Genomic DNA, 24,611 nt, shown 5'->3' on the forward strand with positions numbered 1-24,611 from the left:
TACCCCCATTCCCCTCTGAACTCCAACCCCATTCATACCCCCATTCCCCTCTGAACCCTTCCCCCATTCATATCCCCATTTCCCTCTGAACTTACCCCATTCATGCCCCCATTGCCCTCTGAACTTACCCCATTCATACCCCCATTCCCCTCTGAACTTACCCCATTCATACACCCATTCCACTCTGTACTTACCCCATTCATACCCCCATTCCCCTCTGAACATACCCCATTCAAACCCCCATTCCCCTCTGAACTTGCCCCATTCAAACCCCCATTCCCCTCTGAACTTACCCCATTCATACACCCATTCCCCTCTGAACCCCAACCCCATTCATACCCCCATTCCCCTTTGAACTTACCCCATTCAAACCCCCATTCCCCTCTGAACTTGCCCCATTCATACCCCCATTCCCCTCTGAACTTACCCCATTCATGCCCCCATTCCCCTCTGAACTTACCCCATTCATACCCCCATTCCCCTCTGAACTTACCCCATTCATACACCCATTCCACTCTGTACTTACCCCATTCATACCCCCATTCCCCTCTGAACATACCCCATTCAAACCCCCATTCCACTCTGAACTTACCCCATTCATTCCCCGATTCCCCTCTGAATTCCAACCCCATTCATACCCCCATTCCCCTCTGAACTCCAACCCCATTCATACCCCCATTTCCCTCTGAACCCTTCCCCCATTCATACCCCCATTCCCCTCTGAACTTACCCCATTCATACCCCCATTCCCCTCTGAACTTACCCCATTCATGCCCCCATTCCCCTCTGAACTTACCCCATTCATACCCCCATTCCCCTCTGAACTCTTCCCCCATTCATACCCCCATTCCCCTCTGAACCCTTCCCCCATTCATACCCCCATTCCCCTCTGAACTTCCCCCATTCAAACACCCATTCCCCTCTGAACTTACCACATTCATACCCCCATTCCCCTCTGAACTTACCCCATTCATACCCCCATTCCACTCTGAACTTACCCCATTCATTCCCCGATTCCCCTCTGAATTCCAACCCCATTCATACCCCCATTCCCCTCTGAACTCCAACCCCATTCATACCCCCATTCCCCTCTGAACCCTTCCCCCATTCATACCCCCATTCCCCTCTGAACCCTTCCCCCATTCATACCCCCATTCCCCTCTGAACTTACCCCATTCATACCCCCATTCCCCTCTGAACTCCAACCCCATTCATACCCCCATTCCCCTCTGAACTCTTCCCCCATTCATACCCCCATTCCCCTCTGAACCCTTCCCCCATTCATACCCCCATTCCCCTCTGAACTTACCCCATTCAAACACCCATTCCCCTCTGAACTTACCACATTCATACCGCCATTCCCCTCTGAACTTACCCCATTCATACACCCATTCCCCTCTGAACCCCAACCACATTCATACCCCCATTCCCCTTTGAACTTACCCCATTCAAACCCCCATTCCCCTCTGAACTTGCCCCATTCAAACCCCCATTCCCCTCTGAACTTGCCCCATTCAAACCCCCATTCCCCTCTGAACTTGCCCCATTCATACCCCCATTCCGCTCTGAACTTACCCCATTCATACCCCCATTCCCCTCTGAACTCCAACCCCATTCATACCCCCATTCCCCTCTGAACTCTTCCCCCATTCATACCCCGATTCCCCTTTGAACTTACCCCATTCAAACCCCCATTCCCCTCTGAACTTGCCCCATTCAAACCCCCATTCCCCTCTGAACTTGCCCCATTCAAACCCCCATTCCCCTCTGAACTTGCCCCATTCATACCCCCATTCCCCTCTGAACTTACCCCATTCATACCCCCATTCCCCTCTGACCTCTTCCCCCATTCATACCCCCATTCCCTTCTGAATTTACCCCATTCATACCCCCATTCCCCTCTGAACTCCAACCCCATTCATACCCCCATTCCCCTCTGAACTTACCCCATTTATACCCCCATTCCCCTCTGAACATACCCCATTCATACCCCCATTCCGCTCTGAACTTACCCCATTTATACCCCCATTCCCCTCTGAACCCTTCCCCCATTCATACCCCCATTCCCCTCTGAACTCCAACCCCATTCATACCCCCATTCCCCTCTGAACTCTTCCCCCATTCATACCCCCATTCCCCTCTGAACTCTTCCCCCATTCATACCCCCATTCCCCTCAGAACACTTCCCCCATTCATACCCCCATTCCCCTCTGAACTTCCCCCATTCAAACACCCATTCCCCTCTGAACTTACCACATTCATACCCCCATTCCCCTCTGAACTTACCCCATTCATACCCCCATTCCACTCTGAACTTACCCCATTCATTCCCCGATTCCCCTCTGAATTCCAACCCCATTCATACCCCCATTCCCCTCTGAACTCCAACCCCATTCATACCCCCATTCCCCTCTGAACCCTTCCCCCATTCATATCCCCATTCCCCTCTGAACTTACCCCATTCATGCCCCCATTCCCCTCTGAACTTACCCCATTCATACCCCCATTCCCCTCTGAACTTACCCCATTCATACACCCATTCCACTCTGTACTTACCCCATTCATACCCCCATTCCCCTCTGAACATACCCCATTCAAACCCCCATTCCCCTCTGAACTTGCCCCATTCAAACCCCCATTCCCCTCTGAACTTACCCCATTCATACACCCATTCCCCTCTGAACCCCAACCCCATTCATACCCCCATTCCCCTTTGAACTTACCCCATTCAAACCCCCATTCCCCTCTGAACTTGCCCCATTCATACCCCCATTCCCCTCTGAACTTACCCCATTCATGCCCCCATTCCCCTCTGAACTTACCCCATTCATACCCCCATTCCCCCCTGAACTTACCCCATTCATACACCCATTCCACTCTGTACTTACCCCATTCATACCCCCATTCCCCTCTGAACATACCCCATTCAAACCCCCATTCCACTCTGAACTTACCCCATTCATTCCCCGATTCCCCTCTGAATTCCAACCCCATTCATACCCCCATTCCCCTCTGAACTCCAACCCCATTCATACCCCCATTTCCCTCTGAACCCTTCCCCCATTCATACCTCCATTCCCCTCTGAACTTACCCCATTCATACCCCCATTCCCCTCTGAACTTACCCCATTCATGCCCCCATTCCCCTCTGAACTTACCCCATTCATACCCCCATTCCCCTCTGAACTCTTCCCCCATTCATACCCCCATTCCCCTCTGAACCCTTCCCCCATTCATACCCCCATTCCCCTCTGAACTTCCCCCATTCAAACACCCATTCCCCTCTGAACTTACCACATTCATACCCCCATTCCCCTCTGAACTTACCCCATTCATACCCCCATTCCACTCTGAACTTACCCCATTCATTCCCCGATTCCCCTCTGAATTCCAACCCCATTCATACCCCCATTCCCCTCTGAACTCCAACCCCATTCATACCCCCATTCCCCTCTGAACCCTTCCCCCATTCATACCCCCATTCCCCTCTGAACTTACCCCATTCATACCTCCATTCCCCTCTGAACTTACCCCATTCATGCCCCCATTCCCCTCTGAACTTACCCCATTCATACCCCCATTCCCCTCTGAACTTACCCCATTCATACACCCATTCCACTCTGTACTTACCCCATTCATACCCCCATTCCCCTCTGAACATACCCCATTCAAACCCCCATTCCCCTCTGAACTTGCCCCATTCAAACCCCCATTCCCCTCTGAACTTACCCCATTCATACACCCATTCCCCTCTGAACCCCAACCCCATTCATACCCCCATTCCCCTTTGAACTTACCCCATTCAAACCCCCATTCCCCTCTGAACTTGCCCCATTCATACCCCCATTCCCCTCTGAACTTACCCCATTCATATCCCCATTCCCCTCTGAACTCCAACCCCATTCATACCCCCATTCCCCTCTGAACTCTTCCCCCATTCATACCCCCATTCCCCTCTGAACTTACCACATTCATACCCCCATTCCCCTCTGAACTCCAACCCCATTCATAGCCCCATTCCCCTCTGAACTCTTACCCCATTCATACCCCCATTCCCCTCTGAACTTACCCCATTCATACCCCCATTCCCCTCTGAACTTGCCCCATTCATACCCCCATTCCCCTCTGAACTTACCCCATTCATACCCCCATTCCCCTCTGAACTCCAACCCCATTCATACCCCCATTCCCCTTTGAACTTGCCCCATTCATACCCCCATTCCCCTCTGAACTTACCCCATTCATGCCCCCATTCCCCTCTGAACTTACCCCATTAATACCCCCATTCCCCTCTGAACATACCCCATTCATACCCCCATTCCGCTCTGAACTTACCCCATTCATACCCCCATTCCCCTCTGAACTTGCCCCATTCATACCCCCATTCCACTCTGAACTTACCCCATTCATACCCCCATTCCCCTCTGAACTCCAACCCCATTCATACCCCCATTCCCCTATGAACTTGCCCCATTCATACCCCCATTCCCCTCTGAACTTACCCCATTCATGCCCCCATTCCCCTCTGAACTTACCCCATTTATACCCCCATTCCCCTCTGAACATACCCCATTCATACCCCCATTCCGCTCTGAACTTACCCCATTCATACCCCCATTCCCCTCTGAACTCCAACCCCATTCATACCCCCATTCCCCTCTGAACTCCAACCCCATTCATACCCCCATTACCCTCTGAACTTCCCCCATTCATACCCCCATTCCCCTCTGAACTCCAACCCCATTCATACCCCCATTCCCCTCTGAACTTACCCCATTCATACCCCCATTCTTCTCCAAACTCCAGCTCATTGATACTCGATTCATATCTGGTCTTAACATGCCAAAGTTATTTTTTTACTTGTTCAGAAATTATGATTAGATGCATGAAGATTGAGCAAAGTATAATCTATCCAATCATTTGGCAATCATTGACAAATCACAGGGTTGTGGGGGGGGGTGGCAATATCTGTAATTGTGGTTTGTGATGAGGTGCTGGTTGGTATTGGGCTGTACTCTATACAATTGGTGTACAACAGTCTCGAGCAGATCAAGAATGGTAACTCCCTGTGGTTGATGGAGAATTACAACTCCAGGTTAACTTTCAGTATCGATGGGTGGCTCGGTGGGGCAGTGGTTAGCACTGCTGCCTCACGGCGCCGAGGACCCGGGTTCGATCCTGGCTCCGGGTCAGTGTCCGTGTGGAGTTTGCACATTCTCCCTGTGTCTGCGTGGGTCTCACCCCCACAACCCAAAGATGTGCAGGGTAGGTGGATTGGCCACGCTAAATCAGGAGACAGCGTCTGATCTTTAAAAATGAATGAGCTGAAACCATTCACAGTGGAAATACATTTTTTGACTTAGGCACTTGTTGTTTCAGATAACGGACTGATTGACACCCCCACCATCATCGTTAGGGGTCCTGGAAATCACAGAGTCTTGTGGAAAAATGACGCAGAGTTATCTGAGTACATGAAAGGTAGGACCATCAATGGTATAACACGTGGATGTTTATTTCCCAATCGTTTAATCTCACTGGCTAGGGAGGGAGCAAGAGGGAAACAGTTTGTCCTGTTTCTCACCCTGCTTCCACACCAGCCTGCTATCAGCTTACATTCCAGCAACTTTGTGGATCACATTTTTAAAAAACTAAACATTGTTAGTCCAACTAAAGGGGAACATTATGGGATGCCGGTTTCCTGAAAAATCAAGATGCTGAGTCACACAGTCTACATCCCTGTGTCCTCCAAGAAAGATAGGGTAATGTTTAATGGATGTTATTGTGAATGGAAAACAGTATCCAGGGTGTTCCACAGGGCTCAGTGTTGGGACCCTTGCTGTTTGTTGTAGATATTAATGATCAATGCTCCTCTTGCTCAATGTGGGAGTTCAGGGACACGGCCGATGCCCCTGACTCCTTCACGTGCGGGAAGTGTGTCCAGCTGCAGCTCCTGTTAGACCGCATGACGGCTCTGGAGCTGCGGATGGACTCACTTTGGAGCATCCGCGCTGCTGAGGAGGTCGTGGATAGCACGTTTAGCGAATTAGTCACACCACAGATTAGGATTGGTGAGGGAGAAAGGGAATGGGTGATCAAAAGGCAGAGAAAGAGCAGGAAGGCAGTGCAGGTGTCCCCTGCGGTCATCTCCCTCCAAAACAGGTATATCGTTTTGGATACTGTTGGGGGAGATGGCTCACCAGGGGAAGGCAGCAGTAGCCAGGTTCATGGCACAGTGGCTGGCTCTGCTGTACAGAAGGGCGGGAAAAAGAGTGGAAGGGCTATAGTCATAGGGGATTCAATCGTAAGGGGAGTAGACAGGCGTTTCTGTGGTCGAAAACGAGACTCCCGAATGGTATGTTGCCTCCCGGGTGCACGAGTCAGGGATGTCTCAGGTCGGCTGCAGAACATTCTGAAGGGGGAGGGTGAACAGCCAGTTGTCGTGGTGCATATAGGCACCAATGGTATAGGTAAAAAACGGGATGAGGTCCTACAAGCAGAATTTAGGGAGTTAGGAGCCAAGTTAAAAAGTCGGACCTCAGAGGTAGTAATCTCAGGATTTCTACCAGTGCCACGTGGTAGTCAGAATAGAAACGAAAGAATAGGCAGGATGAATGTGTGGCTTGAGAGATGGTGCAGGAGGGAGGAGTTCAGATTTTTGGGACATTGGGACCGGTTCTGGGGGAGATTGGACTACTACAAATTGGACGGTCTACACCTGGGCCGGACTGGAACCAATGTCCTTGGGGGTGCTTTTGCTAACGCTGTTGGGGAGGGTTTAAAGTAATGTGGCAGGGGGATGGGAACCAAATGAGGAGGTTAGTGGACAGTAAGGAGGTAGTAACTAAAGCCTGTAAGGAGCTAGATCATGAAGTCAGCGTGACTAAGGGGAAGAGTAGGCAGGGAGCAGATGATGAACGCAAAGGGACTGGTGGTCTGAGGTGCATTTGTTTTAATACAAGAAGTGTAGTAGGTAAGGCAGATAAACTTAGGGCTTGGATTAGTACCTGGGAGTATGATGTTATTGCTATTACTGAGACTTGGTTGAGGGAAGGGCATGATTGGCAACTAAATATCCCAGGGTATAGATGCTTCAGGCGGGATAGAGAGGGAGGTAAAAGGGGTGGAGGAGTTGCATTACTGGTCAGAGAGGATATCACAGCTGTGCTGAAGGAGGGCACTGTGGAGGATTCGAGCAGAGAGGCGATATGCAGAGCGCAGAAATAGGAAGGGTGCGGTAACAATGTTGGGGCTGTACTACAGACCTCCCAACAGCAAGCGTGAGATAGAGGTACAAATATGTGAACAGATTATGGAAAGATGTAGGAGCAACAGGATGGTGGTGATAGGAGATTTTAATTTTCCCAACATTGACTGGGATACACTTAGTATCAGAGGTCTAGATGGAGCAGAATTTGTAAGGAGCATCCAGGAGAGTTTTTTAGAGCCGTATGTAAATAGTCCAACTCGGGAAGGGGCCATACTGGACCTGGTATTGGGGAATGATCCCAGCCAGGTGGTTGAAGTTTCAGTCGGGGATTACTTTGGGAATAGTGATCACAATTCCGTAAGTTTTAGAATAATCATGGACAAAGACGAGAGTGGTCCTAAAGGAAGAGTGCTAAATTGGGGAAAGGCCAACTATACCAAAATTCGGCAGGAGCTGAGGAATGTGGATTGGGAGCAGCTGTTTGAAGGTAAATCCACATTTGATATGTGGGAGGCTTTTAAAGAGAGGCTGATTAGAGTGCAGGACAGACATGTCCCTGTGAAAATGAGGGATAGAAATGGCAAGATTAGGGAACCATGGATGACAGGTGAAATTGTGAGACTAGCTAAGAGGAAAAAGGAAACATACATAAGGTCTAGGCGACTGAAGACAGACGAAGCTCGGGAATGTAGGACCAATCTGAAACGAGGAATCAAGAGGGCTAAAAGGGGTCACGACATATCTTTAGCAAACAGGGTTAAGGAAAATCCCAAAGCCTTTTATTCATATATAAGGAGCAAGAGGGTAACTAGAGAAAGGGTTGGCCCACTCAAGGACAAAGGAGGAAAATTATGCGTGGAGTCAGAGAAAATGGGTGAGATTCTTAACGAGTACTTTGCATCAGTATTCACCGAGGAGAGGGACATGACAGATGTTGAGGTTAGGGATAGATGTTTGAATACTCTAGGTCAAGTCGGCATAAGGAGGGAGGATGTGTTGGGTATTCCACAAAGCATTAAGGTGGACAAGTCCCCAGGTATGGATGGGATCTATCCCAGGTTACTGAGGGAAGTGAGAGAGGAAATAGCTGGGGCCTTAACAGATATCTTTGCAGCATCCTTGAACACGGGTGAGGTACCAGAGGACTGGAGAAATGCTAATGTTGTCCCTTTGTTTAAGAAGGGTAGCAGGGATAATCCAGGGAATAATAGACCGGTGAGCCTGACGTCAGTGGTAGGGAAGCTGCTGGAGAAGATACTGAGGGATAGGATCTATTCCCATATGGAAGAAAATGGGCTTATCAGTGATAGGCAGCATGGTTTTGTGCAGGGAAGGTCATGTCTTACCATCTTAATATAATTCTTTGAGGAAGTGACAAAGATTGATGAGGGAAGGGCTGTAGATGTCATATACATGGACTTCAGTAAGGCATTTGATAAGGTTCCCCATGGTAGGCTGATGGAGAAAGTGAAGTCTCATGGGGTCCAGGGTGTACTAGCTAGATGGATAAAGAACTGGCTGGGCAACAGGAGACAGAGAGTAGTGGTGGAAGGGAGTTTCGCAAAATGGAGAACTGTGACCAGTGGTGTTCCACAGGGATCCGTGCTGGGACCACTGTTGTTTGTGATATACATAAATGATCTGGAGGAAGGTATAGGTGGTCTGATTAGCAAGTTTGCAGATGACAGTAAGATTGGTGGAGTAGCAGATAGTGAAGGGGACTGTCAGAGAATACAGCAGAATGTAGATAGATTGGAGAGTTGGGCGGAGAAATGGCAGATGGAGTTCAATCCGGGCAAATGCGAGGTGATGCATTTTGGGAGATCCAATTCAAGAGCGAACTATACGGTAAATGAAAAAGCCCTGGGGAAAATTGATGTACAGAGAGATCTGGGTGTTCAGGTCCATTGTACCCTGAAGGTGGCTGCGCAGGCTGCTAGAGTGGTCAAGAAGGCATGCTTTCCTTCATCGGAAAGGGTATTGAGTAGAAGAGTTGACAGGTCATGTTACAGTTGTATAAGACTTTGGTTCGGCCACATTTGGAATACTGCGTGCAGTTCTGGTCGCCACATTACCAGAAGGATGTGGATGCTTTGGAGAAGGTGCAGAGGAGGTTCACCAGGATGTTGCCTGGTATGGAGGGCACTAGCTATGAAGAGAGGTTGAGTAGATTAGGATTATTTTCATTAGAAAGACGGAGATTGAGGGGGGACCTCATTGAGGTCTACAAAATCATGAGAGGTATAGACCGGGTGGCTAGCAAGAAGCTTTTTCCCAGAGTGGGGGACTCAATTACTAGGGGTCACGAGTTCAAGGTGAGAGGGGAAAAGTTTAAGGGAGATGTGCGTGGAAAGTTCTTTACGCAGGGGGTGGTGGGTGCCTGGAACGCCTTGCTGGCGGAGGTGGTAGAGGTGGGCCTCTTGTGACACTAACCCCATCGCGGAGACGGGAACCCACGCAAATGCACGGAATCACGCCGGCCGTTCTACGCCGGCTGGAGCTGCGGGAACCACCCCAACACCAACCTAGCCCCCTAGAAAGGGGCACATTCCTCATTATCGTGGACCGTTGACGCCGGAGTGGTTGGTGCCGCTTTTCACGCCAGCGTCGGAACTTGGCCGTGGGATTGGAAAATCCCGGCCAATGTCTCTGATTAACTACATCGCAGGGGACCCTCGTAATATAAACAAAAATCCATTAGCCCAAACCTTTACGATGCTTTAATTGCACCTCTGGCTCCCAAAACGCCTGGCTGTCTTTCAAACCATGATTTTTAAAAACACTACCGCAGCAGTCATACACACACTAACCTAGCGTTTCACCCTTACTGCACCCAATACATATAATACAATATATCTGAAATTGACATTTGTCAATTAGCAATGGGACATCATCCAGTAAATGCTTTTCATCATTGGCCTGTTGTAGATAATGGATGGAATATGAACACATCACACGGTTCATCCGGAGCATCTGGCCATTTTGTGTTTGACTGGGAGAAAGCCTTCAACGGAAACAGGGCGGCATACGAGAAATACCTACGAGGTGAGGAGGGGGGTTTATACAGGATTTCCAGGGTTTGTATGGGATCCCCAGATCTTGCGCTGTTTCGCTGATAATTATTGGACATTTTCTCCCTCACTCCGATTTTCACAGTAACTTCATTGCAGTGTTAATGTAAGCCTCTTGTGACACTAATAATGATTATTGTTATTATTATTGAGCCCAACTTGGGGATGGCCTTCACCCCATAAGCCAATTGGGACCCTTTAGTGGTCAGTTACGGGTCTCAGCCGAGCTCCACTAGTATTCAAGCCAGGGCCTCGCCATCTGGGGAGGCCACTCGGCGAACCCTGTTGGTCTGTGTTCTGATGGGGCAGTTTTCTGGGAGGGGGTTGGAGGGGTCCCTCACTCACAGGCGTTCAGGAAGGAGGGGGCCTACAGGAAACCCCTCCGCCTTCCAACACTGCTGTTTTTTATTCTAGAAAGGGTGTAAGCGAAGCAACACAGGCCAGACAGTTTAACCCTGAAGGTGGGAAATCGAGGACAAATTTAATAGTCGCTTGGACAAACGTGGATTGATTAAAGAACGCTTGGATTTGTTCATGTTCAACTAACTTGATTCAATTTTTAGATGAATTAACGGGAGGGTGATGAGGTTAATGGAATTACTGTGGTGCACATGGTCTTCATAGAGTCACAAAAATACAGTGCAGAAGAGACCATTCGGCCCATCGAGTCTGCACCGGTGCATTAAAGGCCCTGACCTGCAACTTAATCCCACTTGCCAGCACTTGGCCCACAGCCTCGAACGTGCCAAGGGCTCATCCGGGTATTTTTTAAAGGATGTGAGGCAACCCGCCTCTCCCCCCTCCCAGGCAGCACGTTCCAGACCCGCCTCTACCCCCCTCCCAGGCAGTGCGTTCCAGACCCTCACCCCCCTCCCAGGCAGCGCGTTCCAGACCCGCCTCTACCACCCTCCCAGGCAGTGCGTTCCAGACCCTCACCCCCCTCCCAGGCAGTGCGTTCCAGACCCTCACCACCCTCCCAGGCAGCGCGTTCCAGACCCTCACCCCCCTCCCAGGCAGCGCGTTCCAGACCCTCACCCCCCTCCCAGGCAGTGCGTTCCAGACCCTCACCCCCCTCCCAGGCAGTGCGTTCCAGACCCTCACCCCCCTCCCAGGCAGCGCGTTCCAGACCCGCCTCTACCACCCTCCCAGGCAGTGCGTTCCAGACCCTCACCCCCCTCCCAGGCAGCGCGTTCCAGACCCGCCTCTACCACCCTCCCAGGCAGTGCGTTCCAGACCCTCACCCCCCTCCCAGGCAGTGCGTTCCAGACCCTCACCCCCCTCCCAGGCAGCGCGTTCCAGACCCTCACCCCCCTCCCAGGCAGCGTGTTCCAGACCCTCACCCCCCTCCCAGGCAGCGCGTTCCAGACCCTCACCCCCCTCCCAGGCAGCGCGTTCCAGACCCTCACCCCCCTCCCAGGCAGCGCGTTCCAGACCCTCACCCCCCTCCCAGGCAGTGCGTTCCAGACCGTCACCCCCCTCTGGGTAAAAAGGTTTTTCCTCAAATCCCCTCTAAACCTCCTGCCCGGCATCTTGAACTTGTGGCCCCCTCGACCTGACCCTTCAACTAAGGGGAACAGCTGCTCCCTATCCCCCCTGTCCATGCCGCGCACAATCTTGTCCACCTCGATCAGGTCACCCTCAGTCTTCTCTGCTCCAGTGAAAACAACCCAAACCTATCCAACCTCTCTTCATAACTGAAATGCTCCATCCCAGCAACATCCAGGTGAATCTCCTCTGCACCCCCTCCAGCGCAATCACATCCTTCCTATAATGTGGTGACCAGAATTGCACACAGTGCTCCAGCTGTGGCCTCACCAAAGTTCTGTACAACTCCAACAGGACCTCCCTGCTTTTGTAATCTGTGCCTCTATTGATAAAGGCAAGTGTCCCATAAACCTTTTTCACCTCCCTATTGATGCACGATCAATTGCACAAAGACTTGAGTTGGGTACAACTGAGGCTTTATTGCTCTAAGATGTGTGGCCTCCCACAGCAGCTGGCGAAATGGCTGCAGCATGGAGGACACACATATTTATACTTCGCCTACTGGGCGGAGCCAGCAGGCAGGGACTACCAACGTACCTGTAGTACAGGTCCTACCATACATCACCTAATAGAGGTGCAACAGTGGTTTACCACACCTATTAACTTGCTCTTCCTGCCTTCAGAGATCTATGGACAAACAAGCCAAGGTCCCTTTCTTCCTCGGAACTTCCCAGTGTCAGGCCATTCATTGAATACTTCCTTCTCTAATTGCTCATTCCAAAATGTATCATCTTTTCAGGGTTAAATTCCATCTGCCACTTCTCCGCCCATTTGACCCTCCCGTCTGTATCTTCCTGTTACCCAGGACACTCAGCCTCACTGTTAACCACCCGGCCAATCTTTGTGTCATCTGCAAACTTACTGATCGAACCCCCCACACAGTCATCTATGTCATTTATATAAATGACAAACAGTAGGGGACCCAGCACGGATCCCTGTGGTACCCCACTGGTCACTGACTCCCAGACAATAAAGCAGCCGTCTGTCATCACCCTCTGTCTCCTACAGCTCAGCCAATAATGAATCCACCGTATCAAGTTCCCCTGTAACCCATGTGCATTTGCCTTCTTTATAAGTCTCCCATGAGGGACCTTGTCAAAGGCTTTGCTAAAATTCATATAAAGTCCATCAATTGCTTCACAGCTCCAGGGTCCTAGGTTCGATTCTGGCTTGGGTCACTGTCTGTGTGGAGTCTGCACATCCTCCCCGTGTGTACGTGGGTTTCCTCCGGGTGCTCCAGTTTCCTCCCACAGTCCAAAAATGTGCAGGTTAGGTGGATTGGCGACGCTAAATTGCCCTTAGTGTCAAAAATTGCCGTTAGTGTTGGGTGGGGTTACTGGGTTATGGGGATAGGGTGGAGGTGTTGACCTTGGGTAGGGTGCTCTTTCCAAGAACCGGTGCAGACTCGATGGGCCGAATGGCCTCCTTCTGCACTGTAAATTCTATGATCAACTGCACCACCCTCTACACACCTGGTCACATCCTCAAAAATCTCAATCAAATTTGTTAGGTATGACCTCCCTCTGACAAAGCCATGCTGACTATTCCTGATCAAACCTGGCCTCTCCAAGTGGAGATAGATTCTCTTCTTCAGAATTTTCTCCAATAGTTTCCCCACCTCTGATGTGAGGCTCACTGGCCTGTAGTTCCCTGGCTTATCTCTACAACCCTTCTTAAATAGTGGGGAGGAATTAAAAATTTGGGTCAGAGCCCCTGCAATCTGCTTCCCTCACCTCCGGCAGCGTCCTGGGAGACAATTTATCTGGACCTGGAGACTTGTCCACTTTTAAGCCTGCCAACACCTCCAGTACCTTGTCACTCCCTATGACAATTTGCTCAAGAACCTCACACTCTCTCTCCCTCAGTTATATATCTACATCTTCATTCTCTTGGGTGAAGACAGAGAGGAGAGGCGGTGGCATAGTGTTATTGTCACTGGACTAGTAAACCGGAGACCCAGAGTACTGCTCTGGGGACCGAGGTTCGAATCCCACCAGGGCAGATGGTGAAATAAAATAAAAAATCTGGAATTAAAAAGTCAAATGATGACCATGAAACCATTGTCAATCGTCGTAAAAACCCATCTGGGTCACCAATGTCCTTTAGGGAAGGAAATCTGCCGTCCTTACCCGGTCTGGCCTACATGTGACTCCAGACCCACAGCAATGTGGTTGACTCTTAACTCCCCCCCTCAAAGGCAATTAGGGATGGGCAATAAAAGCTGGCCCAGCCTCCGACACCCACGCCCCAGGAACGAATATAAGTTTTTTTAAAGTAGGGATTACTGTCGGGATTCTCTGATTCTAAAGGATGTGCAGGCTTTTATAAAGAGGAGCCCAGAGTACAGAAGCAAGGAGGCTTTGTTAAACTTGTATAACTCAGTGGCTCAGTATCAGTATAAATTTCAGTCCTGGACACCACACTTCAGGAAGGATGTGAAGCAAGTAGCGAGGATGCAGAAAAGTTTCACAGTGATGGTTCCCGAGATCAGGGGGGTGATTCTCCGAGCCCCACACCGGGCCGGAGAACCGCAGTAACCGTGCCACGACGGCCCGACACTGGCGCGCGATTCTCCGAGGTGCGGAGAATCGCCGCCGTTTGGCGTGGCGCCGGCTGCCTGCCGCTGGAATCGGCGGGGCCGCCAATTCTCCGGCCCGAATGCCGCGCGGATACGACAGAGTCCCGCCGGCGCCGTTCACCCCTGGTCACTGCCGGCAGGAGCTCTGCACGGACGGTCGGGGGGCAGCCTGTGGGGGGGGGGGGGCTCCTTCACCGGGGGGGGGGGGGGCCTTCGATCGGGTCTGGCCCACGATTGGGGCCCACCAATCGGTGGGCCGGCCTCTCCTCCTCCCCCCCCCCCCCCCCCCCACACCACCGGGTCTACGTTCTGGCACGGCCGGCTCCATAATACTGACGCCAGGTTGGTCGGGGCCGGCGCGCTGAACAAGTCCCCCGTGCGCGGATTGGTGCGGCGCCCATTTGGCGCTGCGACAGGAGGCTGGAGCGGCGTGAACTGCTCCGGCGCCGTGCTGGACCCCTGTGGGGGTCAGAATCGGTCGTACCCGGGCCGGGTTTGCGCCGTTATGAAACGTGACGGCGTTCATGACGGCGCGAACACTTGGGCTCCATATTGGAGAATCGCCCCCCAGGAACTTCAGTTTCACGGGTATTTTGGACTCTTTGCCTTAAAGAGAAGGCTGAGAACAGATTTGATAGTGGGATCTGAACAGAGTCGAAGGTGAGGAACTTTGCTCATTGTTAGAAGGGTTTACTTTATGACAGTTAAGGGGACGGACTCTAGCACCACAACGTATCACCCACTGACCTGTTTAGCACTGCTGCCCTTCTAATCAGTTTCTACATTGTCCTTTGTAGATAATGGCTGGACCATGCACAGCTCACACGGCTCAGGAAGATCTGGAGCATCCAGACTTCTCGAAGACAACTGGGAGAAAATCTTCAATGGGAACAAGACAGCGTACGAGGAATACCTGAGAGGTGAGAGCAATGGATTTGTGGAGGATTTTCAACAGTGTGTTTTTCAACAGTTGGTCCCTTTCCGTTAGAATCAGGTGAATTCATAATGGGCAACAAAGAGATGGCAGACCAGTTGGACAAATACTTTGGATCACAAATAACCTTCCGGAAATACGAGGGGACAGAGGGTCTAGTATGGAGGAGGAACTGAAGGAAATCCTTATTAATCAGAAAATTGATGGGATTAAAACCCGATAAATCCCCAGGGCCTGAAACTCAGCATCCCAGAGTACTTAAGGAAGTGGACCTAGAAATAGTGGACACCTTGGTGATCATTTCCCAGCATTCTATAGACTCTGGAAGAGTTCCAATGGATTGGAGGGTAGCTAATGTAACGCAACCTTTTTAAAAAGGAGGGAGAGAGAAAACTGGGAATTATAGACCGGTGAGCCTGACATCGATAGTGGGGAAAATACTGGAGTCAATTATTAAGGATGAAACAACTGAGCATTTGGAAAACAGGGACAGGATTGGTCCAAGTCAGCATGGATTCACGAAAGGGAAATCACGCTTGATTAATCTTCTGGAATTTTTTGAGGATGTGACCAGTAGAGTGGACGAGGGTGACCCAGTGGATGTTGTGTATCTGGACTTTCAAAAGGATTTTGACAAGATCCCACACAAGAGATTAGTGGGGAAGATTAAAGCTCATGGTATTGAGGGTAATGTATTGATGAGGATAGAGAACTGGTTGGCAGACAGGAAGCAGAGAGTGGGAATAAACGGGTCCTTTACAGAGTGGCAGGCAGTGACTAGTGGGGTACCACAGGGTTCAGTGCTGGGACCCCAGCTCGTCACAATATACATCAATGATTTGGACAAAGGAATTGCAATATCTCCAAATTTGTAGATGACACTAAGCTGGGTGGCAGTGTGTGCTGTGAGGAGGCTGCAGAGAGGCTGCAGGGTGACTTGGGCAGGCCGGCTGAGTGTAAATTCTTGGCAAATGCAGTATAATGTGGGTAATGTGGGGTTATCCACGTCGGTGGTAAAAACAGGAAGGCAGATTATTATCTGAATGGGGGCAGTTTAGGACAAGGGGAAGTGCAACGAGACCTGGGTGTGATGGTGGAACAGTCGCTGAAGGTTGGCGTGCAGGAACAGCAGGCGGTGAGGAAAGCTAATGGCATGCTGGCCTTCACAGCGAGAGGGTTTGAGTAGAGGAGTAGGGATGTCTTGCTGCAGGTATACAGGCCTTGGTGAGGCCACACCTTGAGCATTGTGGCAGTTTTGGTCTCCTAGTTTGAGGAGGGACATTCTTGCTGTTGAGGGTGTCCAACAAAGGTTCACCAGACTAATTCCCGGGATGGCAGGACTGACAGATGAAGAAAGACTGGATGGACTGGGCTTGTACTCACTGGAGTTTAGAAGAATGAGAGGGCATCTCATAGAAACATATAAAATCCTGATGGGATGGGACAGGCTGGATGCGGGAAGAATGTTCCCGCTGTTGGGGACATCCAGAACTAGGAGTCACAGCCTGAGAATAAGGGGTCAGCCATTCGGGACAGAGATGAGGAAGAACTTCTCTACCTCAGAAAGTTGTGAACTTGTGAAATTCTCTACCACAGAACGTTGTTGGGGCCGGTTCATTGGATATATTCAGAGGGAGCAGGATGTGGACCTTACGGCTAAAGGGATCAAGGGGTATGGAGAGAAAGCAGGAGTGGCTACTGAATTTGCACGATCAGCCAGGATCATATTGAATGGGGGAGCAGGCTCGAAGGGCCGAATGGCCTCCTCCTTGTCCTAGTTTCTGTGTTTCTATGTTTCTTGGTGATGAAACCAGATAAAAAGGTTTGAAAGATCTCAATACAAATGCAAGAAAATGAGTCAGGCTCAGTCCATTCCCTTTAGCCCAACAATATCTTAACAGACACAATTCCCCAGTGAAGATTTACCACTATCTTAACACTAAGGCTTCTTGTTTGGGCTGGCCCAGTTGCAAATAGTTTTCTTCTGGTGGATGTCTAAGGATTCGTTAACTGGTATCTCTCCCTGGCACACACAAAACTGCACTCTAAATTCGCTGTCACTTCAACTGCAGAACAAATACTGGAGTTTGCGAAACTCGGTCCCCCAGCAGCATTGCAGTATAGGAGTTTAGAACTCCTTTCTTCCCTCTCTGACACACACACTGAACTTCTTTTCTGTCTTTTCCTGTCATAGAAGAATAGAATCATAGAAGTTTACAGCATGGAAACAGGCCCTTCGGCCCAACCAGTCCATGCCGCCCAGTTTTTTACCATTAAGCTAGTCCCAGTTGCCCGCACTTGGCCCATAACCCTCTATACCCATCTTACCCATGTAACCATCTAAATGCTTTTTGAAAGACACAATTGTACCCGCTTCTACTACTACCTCTGGCAGCCCATTCCAGACACTCACTACCCTCTGAGTGAAGAAATTGCCCCTCTGGGCCCTTCTGAATCTCTCCCCTCTCACCTTAAACCTATGCCCTCTAGTTTTAGACTCCCCTACCTTTGGGAAAAGATGTTGACTATCTACCTTATCTATGCCCCTCATTATTTTATAGACCTCTATAAGATCACCCCTAAGCCTCCTACGCTCCAGGGAAAAAAGTCCCAGTCTATCCAGCCTCTCCTTATAACTCAAACCATCAAGTCCCGGCAACATCCTAGTAAATCTTTTCTGCACTCTTTCTAGTTTAATAATATCCTTTCTATAATAGGGTGACCAGAACTGCACACAGTATTCCAAGTGTGGCCGTACCAATGTCTTGTACAACTTCAACAAGACGTCCCAACTCCTATATTCAATGTTCTGACCAATGAAACCAAGCATGCCGAATGCCTTCTTCACCACCCTGTCCACCTGCGACTCCACCTTCAAGGAGCTATGAACCTGTACTCCTAGATCTCTTTGTTCTATAACTCTCCCCAACGCCATACCATTAACTGAGTAGGTCCTGGCCTGATTCGATCTGCCAAAATGCATCACCTCACATTTATCTAAATTAAACTCCATCTGCCATTCGTCGGCCCACTGGCCTAATTGATCAAGATCCCGTTGCAATCCTAGATAACCTTCTTCACTATCCACTATGCCACCAATCTTGGTGTCATCTGCAAACTTACTAACCATGCCTCCTAAATTCTCATCCAAATCATTAATATAAATCACAGATAACAGTGGACCCAGCACCGATCCCTGAGGCACACCACTGGTCACAGGCCTCCAGTTTGAAAAACAACCCTCTACAACCACCCTCTGCCTTCTGTCGTCCAGCCAATTTTGAATCCAATTGGCAACCTCACCCTGGATCCCGTGAGCTTTAACCTTCTGCAACAACCTACCATGCGGTACCTTGTCAAAGGCTTTGCTAAAGTCCATGTAGACAACGTCTACTGCACTACCCTCATCTACCTTCTTGGTCACTCCCTCAAAAAACTCAATCAAATTTGTGAGACATGATTTTCCACGCACAAAGCCATGCTGACTGCCCCGAATCAGTCCTTGCCTCTCTAAATGCTTGTAGATCCTGTCTCTCAGAATACCTTCTAGCAACTTACCTACTACAGACGTTAGGCTCACCGGTCTGTAGTTCCCAGGCTTTTCCCTGCTGCCCTTCTTAAACAAGGGCACAACATTCGCCACTCTCCAATCTTCAGGCACCTCACCTGTGGCTGCCGATGATTCAAATATCTCGGTTAGGGGACCCGCAATTTCCTCCCTAGCCTCCCACAACATCCTGGGATACATTTCATCAGGTCCCGGGGATTTATCTACCTTGATGCGCTTTAAGACTTCCAGCACCTCCTCCTCTGTAATATGCACACTTCTCAAGACATCACTATTTATTTCCCTTAGTTTCCTAACATCCATGCCTTTCTCCACCGTGAATACCGATGAGAAATATTCATTCAGGATTTCACCCAACTCTTGTGGCTCTGCACATAGATGCCCTTGTTGATCCTTAAGAGGCCCTACTCTGTCCCTAGTTACTCTTTTCCCCTTTATGTATCTGTAGAATCTCTTTGGATTCTCCCTTGCATTATTTGCCAAAGCAATTTCATGTCCCCTTTTTGCCCTCCTGATTTCCCTCTTAACTCTATTTCGACAATCTCTATACTCTTCAAGGGATCTACTTGATCCCAGTTGCTTATGTACGTCATATGCCTCCTTCTTCTTTTTGACCAGAGTCTCAATATCTCGAGTCATCCAGGGTTCCCTACTTCTACCAGCCTTGCCCTTCACTCTAAAGGGAATGTGCTTACCCTGCACCCTGGTTAACACATTTTTAAAAGCCTCCCATTTACCAGCCGTCCCTTTGCCTGCCAATAGTCTCCCCCAATCTACCTCTGCAAGTTCCTGTCTGATACCATCAAAATTGGCCTTGCCCCAATTAAGAATTTTAACTCTTGGGCCAGACCTATCATTCTCCATAGCTATCTTAAAACTAATGGAATTATGGTCACTTGTCCCAAAGTGATCCCTCACTAGCACTTCTATCACTTGCCCTTCCTTATTTCCCAAGACGAGGTCACTTGTCCCTGTGTGGCACTGGATCCCTGTCGCTAGGCAACAGCAGCCTTTTCTACTTTGTTTTTCCCTAAATCACAAAACTACTAAACACTTTATAACCCATCTTAAAGGTTGCGAAAGCTCATTAAAATGTATGGATCCAAACAAATGCAAAAAAACAGAATTATTTTCCAGGTGACCCACTGGACTTCCCAGCACCAAGCTCTCAAAAAAACTAAATGAAGCTGACACATATTGCACCTTTCTTTATACACAAGTGTAAATATAAATTAAGCTTAAAGTTATACTTGTTCCTAACATTCCACAGACCTCTGGGGTAGAGAATTTGAAAGATCCACCACCCTCTTGGTGAAGAAATTCTTCCTCATCTCAGTCCGAAACGGCCGCCTGTTTTCCTGAGACTTTGCCTCCTGGTTCTGGACTCGGGTCAGGCGAAGCATTCTAGCCGCATCCACACTGTCACACCCTGGGGAAATGGTGCAAATTTCAATATGATCACTTCTCATTCCATGAAACTCCAGGAGATATGGGCCCAGTTTCTTCAATCTTTCCTCATATGATAATCCCGCCATCCCAGGGATTAATCTGGTGACCCACCATTGCTCTCCCTCCATGGCAAGGATATCCTTCGATGTGGAGACCAGAACTGGACACAAGGCCAACATACCATTTGCCTTCCTAATTGCTTGCTGCAGCTGACTGATAGCTTTCAATGGCTCAGGACTCCTGCTGAGCTGCCTACGTGCACTGCTGCTGTGCATATGATGTAGGTACACCCACAGTGCTGTTAGGGAGGGAGTTCCAGGATGTTGCCCCAGCGACAGTGAAGGAACGGCGATATATTTCCAAGTCAGGGTGGGCAGTGACTTGGAGGGGAACCTCCAGGTGGTGGGGTTCCCAGGTATCTGCTGCTCTTGTCCTTCTAGATTGTAGTAGTTTTGGGTTTGGAAGGTGCTGCCTAAGGAGCCTTGGTGAGTTCCTGTAGTGCATCTTGTAGATGGTACACACGGCTGCTACTGTGCATCAGAAGTGGAGGAAGTGGATGCTGAAGGTGCTGTAAGGTGGAGGGGAAAAGAGCAGGCTTGATGGTGTTGAGCTTCTTGAGTGTTGTTGGAGCTGCGCTCATCCAGGCAAGTGGGCAGTATTCCATCACACTCCTGACTTGTGCCCTGTAGATGGTGGACCGCATGAAGCACAGTGGTTAGCACTGCTGCCTCACAGTGCCAGGGACCCAGGTTCAATTCTGGCCTTGGGTCACTGTCTGTGCGGAGTCTGCACGTTCTCCCCGTGTTTGCTTGGGTTTCCTCCGACAGTCCAAAGATGTGCAGGCGAAGGGCAGGTGAGGGAAGATGGTGGTGGTTACACCTCCTTCCGGAGATAAAACCCCGAGGATCAGCCCAGGACAAATGGAATTGGTTTCTCCATCACGAACAAACCCATCAACCGACTCTCGGAGCTCCCTGTCGGCATCAACAAGCCCCTCATGACCCTCCATCTACAACTTGCCAAGAACCATCAGGCTCTGGGTGTGAGTTGTGAGTGCACTGGCCCTTGGTGCCGATGATGGAGTCCAAGGAAGGTTTCTACTCCACCCTGGACACCATCCTCTCCAACATTCCGAAGGAAGATAAGATCATCCTCCTTGGAGCCTTCAATACCTGGGTTGGAAAGCACTCCCAAATCTGGAAAGGAATCATTGAAAAGGAAGGTGTTGGGAATTGCAACTCCAATGGGGTTCTCCCATCCACCAAATGTGCAGAACATCAGCTGGTCATCACTAACATGCTGTCCCAAAAAAACAAGTTCAAGACTTCCTGGAGACATCTGCAATCAAAGCCCTGTCACATGGTCAACTTCGTCATCGTCTGATCCAGAGACCAAAAGGATGCCCACATCACCAAAGCGATGACCAGTGCAGCTGACTGCTGGACAGACCATCGACTCACCCACTCCTCTATGTCCATCAAACTCCACCAGAAGCAGCGCAAGGTGAAGAAACAGCTCAGAAAAATGATCAACATTGAGCGGCTTCAAGGGCCAAGAATGCTAGTGAACTTCCAACAATGTCTTCCCCCAAAACTCCCAAAGTATCCATTCTAATGGAGTGGTGGAAAACTGGAAAAGCTGAAGACAGCCGTCATCTCAAACTATGACAAAACCATCGGCTGCAAGACCAGGAAACACCACGACTTGTTTAATGAGAATGACCACACCATCCAAGACCTCATCGACAAGAAGAGGGAAGATCTCCGCACCTGGCAAAACAACATGACCAGCAAGGTGAAGAGGAGAGCTCATCGATTAGCCAAAATGGAGGTACAAAGAAGAACTAGAGAAATCAAGAAGCAGCAATGGACTGAGAAAGTGAAGGAGCTGCAACTCCTCGCCAACAAGCACGACACCCAGGACCTCTTCAGTGCCATTGAGGCAATATATGGACCGAATACCCTAAGCCTTAAACTGGTGCAGAGTTCGGATGGAACCCTCTTGAGACACAGAGAGGACATCGGCCTTCAATGGAGAGAACATTTCAAAGAACTTCTAAACCGTAGATGAGGACGTGATTGAGGAAATCCCCAACTCCCATTCAAAGATGATCTTGGGCTTCCACTAAGCATAAAGTTGAAACCGTCATTAAACACATGGCGAATGGAAAAGCTACATGCGTAGACGGAATGCCAGCGGAGATTTTTAAACTTGGAGAAGGAGAGTTCACCCGTCATCTCCATCAGCTGTTGCTGAAAATCTGGGACAGAGAAGAAATTCCTGCCGAGCTCAGGGATGCCGATGTCGCCACCATCTTCACAAAAGGATAAAAGTGAACTGTGGGAACTACCGCGGAATCTCCCTACTCCCCATCGCTGGAAACATCATCACCCGAATCCTTGCTAGCCGCCTTCTCCCAGTCTCTGAAGAAATCCTTCAGGAAAGCCTGTGTAGCTTCCGATCAAACCGTGGAACAGCGAACATGATTTCCACTGCTCAGCAACCTCTAGAGAAATTCCAGGAGCAACATCAACCACTCTACATGGTCTTCATCGAGCTGAACAAGGCTTTTAAATGCTACGGAAGATCCTGTCAATGTCCGGCTGCCCAGAGAAATTCGACAACTTCCTCCGACTCTTCCACGACAAGATGTCGGTGACAATTCTCACCGACAGAAATAAGTCAGAAACCTTCGATTTCAAGACTGGAGTCAAGCAGGGATGTGTCATCGCCCCCACCCTTTCCTCCATCCTCATCGCCACCATCCTTCACCGACAAGAGCAAGATTCCCAGTGGAATGTGCATCGTCTACAGGTTGGACGGAAAACTTGAAATCCAAGAAGAAAACACACTGACATCGCTCGTGGAACTTCAGTACGCAATGACGCCGCCATCTCCACTCTCGCAGAAGAGAATCTCCAAGGGCTTGACACCTTCGCGGACGTATACCAAAGAATCGGCCTCAGCCTCAAGAAGAATCAAGCCCTTTACCAACCCGCCCCGGGGAAAGATCTGGAGCTGAATTCTTCATCGGTGGGTTCCTCCGGTTTGCCAGCAGCGCACTCACGCCCGTGGGTTTCCCGACGGCGTGGGATGGCCACAATGGGGAACCGGCTGCGGGAACGGAAAATCCCGCTGCCTGTGGGGTGCACCACGGCGATAAATAAGGGCTGGCGGACCGGATAATCCTGCAGGCTGTCTCTCCCTCCATCAAGATCAACGGAGAAAATCTCCCAAATGTAGAACATTTCCCAGATCTGGGGAGCATCTTTCCTCTAAGGCTGAAATCAATGCGGAGATCCAACATCGTATCCAATGTGTGAGCGTTACGGGGATAGGGCAGTGGAGTTGGGTAGGGTGCTCTTTCAGAGGGTCAGTGTGGGCTTGCCGAACTGTCTCCTTCTGCACTGTCGGGATTTTACGCTTCTACAGTTTATGCTGCATTTGTATAAGACACTAGTTAGGCCTCAAATGGAGAATTGGACCAAGTGTTAACTCCATTAATTGGATGTTGAGGAACGAAGCCAGCCTGTACCTTCAGAGAGCAGAGTACACACACGGGCTCCTTGTGGTAGTCACCACTGTTGTATTATATTGTATATATGGGTATTACGGTAAGGCCCCTGTTCTACAGGTACGGGGGTAGATCCCTGCCTGCTGGCTCCGCCCAGTAGGCGGAGTATAAATGTGTGTGCTCTCCGAACTGCAGCCATTTCGTCAGCTGCTGTAGGAGGCCACACATCTCTGCGTAATAAAGCCTCGATTACATTCTACTCCTGTCTCATCGTAATTGATAGTGTATCACTCCTCCACTTCCCCAACACCAAGTGTGAACACCTTCTTTATTCTTGTAATGAAACCGTACAACTTCCCCAATCGGGAGTACCTGCTCTTCATTCCAAACTTAAAACATCGGTTATAGCACAATTCCGACATTAACACATTCCCTTCTCTTGAAGGAAATAAAAGACAAGTCCATTCCCTCGGCCTGTCCCCCTATCTACCCCACCCCTACCCCCACCCCAAGCCTCACATCTCCCCCCATCACCACATCTCCCCCCACCATCCACACATTCCCACCCTCCCCCAACCCAACCCCACATCTTCACAACCACCCCAGCCCAACCCCATATTCACCCCCATATCCCCTCCCCCATCTCCCTCATCCCTATTTCCACGTCCCCTCGATCCCATCCCCATCTTCACATCTCTCCCCCCTACAGAGTAGATAGAGAGAAACTGAGCCCACTCTTGAAAGG

At 49.9% G+C, this 24,611-nt stretch overlaps 1 protein-coding gene across 2 annotated transcripts in view; it reads left to right on the forward strand.

Annotated features, from left to right (window-relative positions):
• The window catches only part of LOC140393375 (uncharacterized), a 288,449-nt gene that overhangs the window by 253,047 nt on the left and 10,791 nt on the right, over nt 1–24,611 (forward strand). For both annotated transcript variants that reach the window (XM_072479760.1, XM_072479759.1), the window contains exons 52-54: nt 5,380–5,478; nt 10,136–10,252; nt 15,199–15,321. In XM_072479760.1, the coding sequence (XP_072335861.1) occupies nt 5,380–5,478; nt 10,136–10,252; nt 15,199–15,321 (339 nt within the window). The remainder of the gene's footprint in view (nt 1–5,379; nt 5,479–10,135; nt 10,253–15,198; nt 15,322–24,611) is intronic.

This window comes from Scyliorhinus torazame, chromosome 16 (assembly GCF_047496885.1).
Source record: "Scyliorhinus torazame isolate Kashiwa2021f chromosome 16, sScyTor2.1, whole genome shotgun sequence".
In the NCBI taxonomy this organism is placed as follows: domain Eukaryota; kingdom Metazoa; phylum Chordata; class Chondrichthyes; order Carcharhiniformes; family Scyliorhinidae; genus Scyliorhinus; species Scyliorhinus torazame.